This window comes from Corvus cornix, chromosome 9 (assembly GCF_000738735.6).
Source record: "Corvus cornix cornix isolate S_Up_H32 chromosome 9, ASM73873v5, whole genome shotgun sequence".
Taxonomy (NCBI): domain Eukaryota; kingdom Metazoa; phylum Chordata; class Aves; order Passeriformes; family Corvidae; genus Corvus; species Corvus cornix.
In genome coordinates this window covers 9,401,943-9,411,705 of record NC_046339.1, presented here as the reverse complement: position 1 = coordinate 9,411,705, position 9,763 = coordinate 9,401,943, and the positions used below count along the sequence as shown (strand labels likewise).

The 9,763-nt window shown below is 57.0% G+C and overlaps 1 protein-coding gene across 1 annotated transcript; it reads right to left on the bottom strand.

Annotated features, from left to right (window-relative positions):
• Window positions 1-686: 686 nt before the first annotated feature.
• Window positions 687-4,657, bottom strand: NPPC (natriuretic peptide C). Its single transcript, XM_010397503.3, has 3 exons — window positions 4,294-4,657; window positions 2,558-2,879; window positions 687-1,137 (listed from the first exon to the last, which is right to left on the bottom strand). The coding sequence occupies exons 1-2, from the start codon at window positions 4,384-4,386 to the stop codon at window positions 2,571-2,573; spliced, it is 402 nt and encodes a 133-aa protein (XP_010395805.3). The 5' UTR covers window positions 4,387-4,657; the 3' UTR covers window positions 687-1,137; window positions 2,558-2,570.
• Between the last annotated feature and the right edge of the window lie 5,106 nt (window positions 4,658-9,763).

Genomic DNA, 9,763 nt, shown 5'->3' with positions numbered 1-9,763 from the left:
CAGTATGTTTTGGTCTGTCTACGTATTGTCCCTGGCTCAGTTAAATAAATCTCTGCTGGAGGAAGGGACTTTACAGTTTAGTGGCAAAGGGCTGGAGAATGGGAATATCAACAAGATACTAAATGGGCCACCGGATCCTGGAATAGCAGTGCCTCAGGCACAAAGCTCTGCCCCCACCAGCGCAGCCAGGGGCCAGATCCAGCACAGGCTCTTTGTTGCTGTGAGCAGGGATGGCGTCTCCATCCAGCACCAGTGACAGAACTGTAGTTATGGGCTGCAACTTGCACTGGAAGTGGTTAAAGCCCATCTAGGGCAGGTGCTGCCCTTGTCACACTGCTGTCGATCCAGGACTCGGCTGTTAACCATGGTGGGCTCATTTCCACGGATGCCATTTGGGACCTGGGCATGGATGTGCTGCCCAAGGCCGTGTGCTCTCACAGGGAGCTCAGCTGGGGTCTGCAGAGCCTTGCAGTGCCGAGCAGGATTCAGTCCATCAGAGCATCACAGGATTGGGCACAAGTTTACTTTTGCATATGGGATCAAAGCTTAAAATATCAGCTGGCCTTTCTCTCACTCCTGACTTTTCTAAAACATTTGAACAATTTCTTCTTTAGCTCTGTTGAAATCAATCAATCTGACATTTAAATTGTATGTGAATTTTTAAATAAAGACAGGTTACAAAATGCCACATGGAATGATTTTTTTTTTAAAGTTTTTCAACTACTTAGGACAAAAAATGTTACAATGCTTGACTTTTCATTTAGTTACATAAATAATTTTTTTATAAATATCTCTTTATAAACAATATATAAATAGCTTTACAACATAAATACATTTATGCATGACATGAATTTACAAACAGCAACGTTATACAGCTGGCTTCATCAGTCTCTTGGAAAAGCACTGTCCCTTGTCTCGGTGAGTGTTTGTATATATAATATATATAAGATAGAGAGCACTTGTTAAAAAAATAACAAAACCAAAACAGCTGGTGCCATGACTCCTCGTACCAAAAAGAAAAACACAGCCACATCTTTTGTCCATTCCAAGAGGGTCCCTGCTCTTCTAGGTGTTGCTTGGGGGATGGCCGTGCCTGGCCGCACATGGTAGGATAAAGTGGACTACAGATTCAAAGCCCTGGGAGGAACAAGAACAAAGTGCCTGTTAGTACTTGCCATACAGCACCCCTTACCCATACCCAGCCAAAACCCCTGCCAAAGTAACCTGGGCCTGGGGGATGCTGAACTCAGCAGAAGCCATCCCTGAGCTTTTTTGCTTGTGCTAAAGCAAGGAAGAAGTGCACCCTTTGCTTTCTGGCTGGTGTTCAGTGGAGAGGCTGAGGGAAGCTGCTGCTCCTCCTGCCCCTGTGTTTATTGGAGTTTTTTTCTTGTCCTAATGAGTTTAGTGAGAGGGAATGGCTGTAAGCTGCCTGCATGGGGTACGTGTGTTCTTGGAGCCCTGAGCTGGCACTACTTGGCAATATTGAGGAGCCTCTACGTAAGGGAGGAGAGAAAGAGCACCCATCCCTTCAGGAGAGGCCATAGACCAGCAATGGCATCCTGTGGGCACCTTTGGGCTGTGCTATTGCCATCACTCTGCAGAGCAGCTGGATCCAGTCCCCTCTGTGCCCAGTTATGTTACTGCAGGGCCGGGCATGTCCCTGTGAGTGGGGCAGTGCTGTGCCACGGGAAGAAGAGTGAATGGCCTGGGCTGCAGCATGAGTTCATCTGTGTGGGTCCTGCTGGCAGGGCTAGGCCAGAACAGTGCCTTACTGCCCCCAGAACCCTCAGGGAGACCTGGCAGGGGAGGCACTGCCATGTTTTTCCCAAACCCATCACTTTGGGCAAGTGACACTACTTCGCCCATTGGTTGCTAAGCAGTGACTGAAACACTGTGGGAAGAACTTCTCCCAGCTTCCCATAACTTGCTTGGATGCAAAGCTGTAGTTAGGAAAGTGCTACTCTTGGCTGTCACCACACCTAGAAGGCACCTGGGGAACTTGTGTATTGTTTTTCCTTAAATTAAAAGCACTGGAGCATGGCTGACAGGAGCTTCACTAATCCTCCCACTGCAGGCACACAAGGGGTACCCTGCCCTCCTAACACCTATCCATAGTCACCTATGTGTGTCAAGCACAGGGGGCAACTGGGAACATGTGGCTGCACAGGAGCTCCTCCTGCATCCTCCCCGGAGCCTACGGGTCTAGCTCAAATTAGGGGGGATCCAGTCTGAGCTGCTGCGGGAGCAGCTGGGGTCTCTGATCCTTCTGCAGGGCAAGGCAGCAGGAGGGCCGGTGGATTCCAGACGGGAATGCAATTCAGGCGGACTTTGGGGTCCTCCTCTTTGCCCGCCTGCAATGCCGGGGGTTGCGAGGCTCAGCGGGATGAACACCTGCAGTCCCGCCCGCTGGCATCTCGCGTTCACAGGGCAGCGCATCCTCCGCATCCCTTGCAGTACGGGAGCGCAGCCGCCCGGCCCCATCCCGGCCCCATCCCGACCCCATCCCGGCCCCATCCCGGCCCCATCCGGCCCCATCCCGGCCCGGCTGCGCACTCACCGCCAGGGGTCCCTCAGCATCCGAGGCCGCTCATGGTGCCGATGCGATCCAGCTTGAGCCCGAAGCAGCCCTTGCCCAGGCCCTTCTTGTGGAGGCCCTTGTGGCGGCGGCCCGGCGGGTCCTGCAGCAGGCGCGCCCAGCCCGCCCGCGCCCGCGCCTCGGCCCGCGCCTCCCGCGCCTCCCGCGGGCCCGAGCCGCCGCCGCCGCCGGTCCGCTCCTTCTCCCGCTCCTTCTCCCGCTCCTTTTCCCGCTCCGCCGACTCGGGCGGACCCGCTGCCGCTGCCGCCGCCGCCGCCGCCGCCGCTGCCGACCCGCGGGAGGCCTGTGGGGAGGAGAGGGTCAGAGCGCCGCCGTCCCCAGCGATCCCCATCAGCGCTGGGGACCCCCGCAAGGGACGCGCACGGGGGTCGGTGTATCCCCTCTGCGATGCAAACTCGCGATTGGGTCTGTGCCCGGCAGTGCAGTCCATCACCCCGCGTCTGTGCCCAGGGTATCTTCTCCCCTCTCTAAATGTGTGCTCCCTTCCCTGGGGTCAGAGCATTCCCCTGACCCACACCATAGCGGTGTCTTCCTGTCCCGGTCACTGCATATCCCACACCTCCCCTCCATCCCACAGCTGCACCCCCCAGCTGTGCTGCTGTCACTATCCCGTCGTCCCATCTCGTCCCGTCCTCGCCCCCACCCATAATCTGAAGGGGCGTGAAAGCTGGGAGGTCCTTTCCTTTCAGACCCCTTCGGTCACTGCATCCCTCACCAGTTTACAAACCTCTTCAGATTATGGGGAGGGGTCCTGCCCCACAGCTCCCCCGGCACCCCTGCCTTGTAGAGTGTCCCCAGCAGTGGTGGGGAGATCAGGGTTCCCCCTCCTTGCTGCTCCCTCCCCTAGTTAATACTCTTTGTGTCCTCCCAATCCTCCCTGACCCACAATTAGGGGGACACACCTCCTTCCTTACTGTCCCCCCACCTCCCAGGCCTCCCATCTCTCTCCCTGCTTAGAGCTGCTGCCCACCAAGCCCTGTAAATGTTCATCCTCATTCATCTTCCCAACACCCCCCTATATCAACTCTTTTTCTGCAGCCTGCACCCCAGTTCCATACAGGAACACCACCACTCCTATCCCACTGCTGTCCTGGGGCACTCGTCAGACCATGTCCCCACCTCTGTGCCCAGACCTTGGGGCAGTGCCACCCAGTGTCGGTGGCCTCGGACACATCCCTCCTCCTCAGCATCTCGGGACAGCCAGGTCCCTGAGACACTCTCATTTGGAGCACCCCCTCCCCGCGGGACACCGGGAGAAGGGGCACACACCTCTGTGCCCTTGCCTGGCCAGTTTGGTCGGGACTGCCCGGAGGGCTCCGGTCTCGCATCCTGTCCCACCGTGCACCTGCTGCCCGCCCCACTCCGGCTCTGCCCCCCCTTCCCCGTGCCCGGCACAGAGGGGTCCCCAGGGTGACTCCGGGGAGCAGACTGCCACCCTCCCCTGCCCCGATCCCGCGGGGTACGGGGCACACCGCATCCCACTCCAGCCTCTGGTTTGGGGCTGACGTCCCCGGACGTTCGGGACAGCCTGGAGAAGCAGGGAGTCCCTCTTGCAGTCAAACAGCACATGAGGAGAGAAGAACCCCTCTCTGCACTGAATCTGGCACCCCACAGTCACCCCACGTCTCCCCCTGTGCCGTTAGGACTCTGAGCGGGACCGGGAGAGGAGGAAGAGCCGGAGAAAGCTCCAGCCGTACCTTCTGTGGGAGCTGAGACGCCGGCTTCGCCTCCAGCCTGACGGAGAGCAGCGCGAGTAAAAGTCCACCAGCCAGCAAGGGTGAGATCTGCATCCTGCGGGGCCGAGCGGGAGGGGGGCCGGGGGGCAGCGGGGAGCCGAGGGCAGCCCCGGGGAGAGGACGGGACGGGACGGAAGTCAAAGTTCAGAGCGGAGCCCCGAGGTCCCTCCTGCCGCCTGCGAAGTGCCGAGCTAGTGAACTTGGGCTGCTTTCTGCTTCATTCATTTTATAACCCAACCTGCTCGGTGATGTCATCTAAACACCCAGGTCCAACCCGGTCTGCACTCCACAATAGCAGGAATTTAAAGGGGGGGTGGTGGTGTCCCATCTCCCCCGGCAGTAACAAATGACACAAGACAACCAGCTCCGGGAGCTGGGGAGCTGAAAGGGAAAGCGGGGGGCATTTGGCCGGATGCCCCCGCCCTCCCCCAAACGCCCCCGGACCCCCTGCAAGCTGCCTGCCCTCCCATGCCGGCTGCCCCACGGCCCCTCCGCTCCCCGCACTGCCCTGCTGACCTCCCGCGGAGAACACGGGCCAGGCAGGGGGGTGGTCCCGGTGCGGGGTTAATCCCAAAAGACAGGAATGAGAGCAAAAAGCACCTTTTTTTTTTTTTTTTTTTTCCCCCACATCCAAAATTAAATCAGAAACTGTGCCTCCCAGGTCCCTGCGTGGCAGGAGCAGGGCCACTGCTCTCCGTGACAGGGATGCTGGGGACACGAAGGGATGGAGGGGGCAGTGGTGCTTCTTGAGGGCACCTAAGTGGGTCTCTCGGCTTGGGGGGGGGTGACGTGTTCTCTCTGCTTTTGGGAGGATCTGAATGGTGTCCCTGGCCCTGGAGATGGGGCTTTTCGAGCACCCTGGGGATGTCCTTTTCAGGGCACAGTCAGTGTCACAGGGTCCCTTCTGGGGACTGGACCTCACTGGCTGACCCACCACAGGGCTATGCAGCCTGGCCTCCTCTGACCTGCTCCTGGAGTTAGAGGGCACAGAGAAAGATGTGATCCCGGGATTAACCCCAGTGGATCGCAGGGCCTCTGAGGAGGCCCCTTGCCCTCAGCCTTCCCCTTCACTGGCTGGCAGGGCAGGATTTGTGCCTCTGCTGCTGCTGGGGCTGGCACTGGGCAGCTCTGGTGCTCTGCTGGCTTTTTACTGATGGAGCTGAGAACTGTCCCTGGCCCTCTGTCCAGGGGGAATGCTCTTATTGGCATGAGGCCAGAGGAAAGACACCCCTCTCTTTGCAGAAGCATGCAGGGATGGATTGCATTAAGTCAGATTTGCACCCCAAATCCTTTCCCTGAGACCAGGGAAACATTCTCTGCTCTTCCCCCTGTCCCTGGAGTCCGTTCTCGTCTGGTCCTTTCCTCCTGCTCTGTATCCTGGTCTTTCTGGGCTCTGCTGCTCCACAGATCTCTGGGGAGCTGCCCCTGCTGGGGGACCATGGCTCTTTGGGGGTCCATAGTATCACCACTCAGGAGCAGGGAGATGTTTCCTCCTCCACAGCCCAGGCTACTGGGCACGGGACACTTCAAAGGAGATTGGCTTTTCAGCTCCATGTGAACGGGAGCTGGAAGGAGAAGGTCTCGGCGTTTTTTCCATTGTGCCTGCCAGGTGGAGACAACTTGGACCTTTTTGAGTGTGAAGCTGTGCTTGGGCATTTGTCTGCGTGCAGGCAGAGTGAAGTGATGGAGCCGGGATTAGAGCCGACCCCGGGTGCCAGAGAGCCGTGGGTGCAGGCAAGAAGCACAGAGAGGCCCCTTCTCTTGGGGTTCGGTCCTTGTCCCACACAAAGTGTAGCTGAAATGTGACATCCAGCCTCTCTAGGGTGCAAGGAATGGGGGGCTCTGCACCACTACCCCCATCAGCAAGGCTTCTGCAGGGGAAAGGGGAGCAGCAGGCAGCTGAGCCCTGGGTCTCCACAGCCTGGGGATGTCGGGGTTCCCGAGGCCACCAGCAGTTCAGCAGCCCCCACAGAATCCTGCCATCATCGTCCTGGTTGTGCTGGCTCCTGCCCCGATGCTGTGGGCAGCCTGCCCCGTGGCTTTTCCCGGGGGACCCGGGATGGGGAAGGAGACAGACGGCTGCGGAGAAATGTCACGATGCAGGCAGGAAGGGCCGCCTCGCTTGCCACCAGCCCCCCTCGCATGCTGCAGTTGGTGGGGTCGGTACCGGAGCTGCTCCAGCAGCCCCTCGCCCCGGCGGATTAGAGCATCGCCACAAATGCCACAACGCGGTCAGGTCTCAGCCAGTGCCTGCCCGCAGGAGGCTCGTCCCTGCCCTCGGCTCTCGCTAGCGTGGTTTTCATTAGTGTGTTTTCTTTGTCACACTGTGCAGAGCCTCGGGTTTGAGGGGGGGAAAGGGGGGACTGTGCTTTATAAATCCAATTAGCCTTGTTATTCAAATTACTCTGCCGAAGTCAGAGCCGGGCACACACAAAGCCTTAACTCAAACCAGATCGGATCCGTTGGCGTGGCAAAAGCTATGAGCGGGGAGCAGAGGTGTGCAGGAAGGGGTTAAGAGTGTGAAACTCTTTTGCTTGGTGGGGTGGGGGCCTGAAAATTTTTAACCCTTAAAGGGATGGACCTTCATTAGTCCACAGCCCTGTGGGATGATCAGCCAGGATGAGAACTGGCAGACCTGGAGCATGTGTGGAAAATGAGAAGTGGAGAGAGAGGGCTGGGCTCACAGGGGTCTTCCCCAGGCACTGGAGAGCAAAGAGGATCCTGCACAGCTGCACAAGGAGGGACGGAGACCTGTGGGGTGAGCTGGAGGGGCTGACACCCCTCCCCATCGTGCCCAGGGGCCCAAAGAGAGCCAGGAAGAGAGAGGGACTCCAGGGCTGGCCTGCTTCTGAGGAATACCAGTGTCGAAGCTGGATTATGGGGAATGGGCTGCTGTGGGGATAAAAATGGGGAGAAGCTGCTGAATATTTGTGAAGTGGGGTGAGCCCTGAGTATGGGAACTTTCGATGTGTAGGGAGTGGGGAAGGGAGCAGAGACTGTGTGTGTGAGAGAGGGCACACATGTCCCCTGCCTGAGGATGGAGAGGGTTCCATCAAAGTGTGACCAGTGCCAGCATGATTTGGAGAGTGGGAGGAGATGGGTCATGGGGATATGTGTGACAGCAGCAAGAGGTGTTCTGGCCCCTTCACAAGGAATGGGTGAGCAATGCCTGTGGGTGAGGCTGCATCCTGCCAGGCAGCACTGGGGCCCTGGCTCTCCTGGCTGAAATTAGGAGCCAGGTTCCAGGCATCTTGCAGAGGAGGATGTTGAGAAGGTTCACAGGATAGAAGTATGGACTCGAGTCTGAAGTAAGCTGCTACTGTAGCAGTGAACAGCCAGTGATCTATCCCCTTTCTCTTCAACTCATTTATCCTTAGGGAGCATGTTTCTTATTGATCTGGGAAATCAACTGGCCAGATTTATGTCTCTTCTGCTGCCTTGGGCCAGGAGAGCATTTCCTGACCAAGAGACGGATAACCCTAGCATGAGGATTTTCAGCTGATGCCATGTGAAAGCCAATCATCCCCTTGCAAAAAGAGACATCAGAAGGCTGAGAGCATGTGATGATGATGCCAGAGGGGCTGGTGTTCTCCCATAACCAATGGCCAACCGAAGGAGCTGTTGGTTAAGAACCATCCCAGGTGGTGGGATGGAGGAGCTACAAGGATGGAGCAGCTACAAGGATAAGGGAGCTACTTGCCCTCCAGCATAGCCACCAACTACCAGTCCCCCGGAATATGAGGTGTGCTGTGTTCACCAAGAAAATGTCACCAAGGGTTTGATGTGCCACAACAGGAATTTCTTACAGTTGGTTTTCTTTTTTTTACAGGTTTTAGAGTACCACTCTAGGGGTCTGATGATAGCCAGCTCAGGGAGAAGCAATTTGGAGAGAGATTTCAATTTTGGTTATTGGGATGGATGAGCAGCCTCTGGTACATGCAGTAGCAGGGGACCATCCGGTCCCGCCTCTGTGGCAGGATGCAGCAAGTGGTGTGCCTCCTGAGGATGTTTCGAAGAAAGCTTTCCTGGGGAATAACTCTGTAGCCCCTGAGGCAGGAGCACTTTCTGGCAGCTCAGACTGGCTGCTACTAGCCCCTGGCCCCAACCATATTGTCATGGAGATGGGGTGGCTCCACACACTGGGGTGTGATGCTCCTGGGGTGCTGTCTGAAATACTGATGGAGATTTTGGCCTGTTTGAACATCCCTGGTGTTTATTTTGGATGCTGCTGCTGAATGAGGCATTACAGGAAACACTACGTGATTCTGCACTTTCCCCTATCTCCTTTGGGTCTGGAAGAAGGCTCTGGCTCAGGATACAGGCATGGCCAATATCCCTTCTTCCCAAACTGGGATTGTGATGGGGAGACACCCCACAGAGCTGCCCTGATGGGGCAGGCAAGGATGGGGCTGCATGTGCTGCAAGGGCACGGAGACCAAGAGGGCCTCTCTGTCCCCTCCCAAAACCTCTCAGAGTGGCAAAGCTGAGAAGAGGAAATGCCCTGGGCAGAGACTCACAGGTCTTTGCTAGTGAAGTGCTGATATCCTGACACGCACAGTGTGTTTTTCTCCCAGGGCTTTGCCTTTTGGGATTTGCCATTTCCCCTGGGCTTCCTAGGATGCTCCAGCCTCCTCCTGACATTCTGGGTGTTTTTCCCAGGGCTACAATGGGATATCTGTGCTCCGGAGCTGGGATGCCTCACTGCTCTGGTGGGAGCAGGAACACAGTGTCTCAGGGTTTTGTTGAATGTCAATAAAATGAAGCAATTCTAACACACGGGTGAGTCCACACCATGAGCCTCCCTCTGCATCAGTCCTTGGAGGATATGAATTGCATTGCCTCCAGCTCCCAGCAGCCTCAGCTCTGCAGCTGATGTAGGGGCAGCTTGTTGGGATTTTCCAAGCTAAATGCCACAGCTGTCTTTGTTCTCCTTTCTTCAGATACCTTCCCACCAGAAATGGGGGGCTGGCAGTGTTTCACCTACAGCTCGGGGGTCCCCACATCATCCCAGTCTTGTTAGTTTTGGTGCTGAACATCCCTTTGGGAACAGGAACTGCCCAAAGGGGTAATGGCCCAGAAAGGCCAAAGGATGAGTTATTGACACCACATTTGTCCCTGCAGAGAGCCATGCCTTGTGCAGATCCTGAGAAGGGATCCCACAGGCCCATGGGGACGGACCCCCAGCCTGTATCCAGGAGATCTCCATCACAGTGGTGGAGCTGGATAGCACCACTGCCTCGGGGGGATGGATGTCTGTACCCTCCTGTGCTACGTGCACACCCAGGCCTGGCGAGCAGGTCCTCACTAGCCCACGCCTCTGGCAGCAGCATGTCCCGGCTTGGCAGGAGCCTCCTCCACCTGGTTTGGCTGTGCAAACCCCTGTCATCCTCGAAAAAGCTGTCAGCAGCAGCTCCCCTGTGGCCCCCCTGCC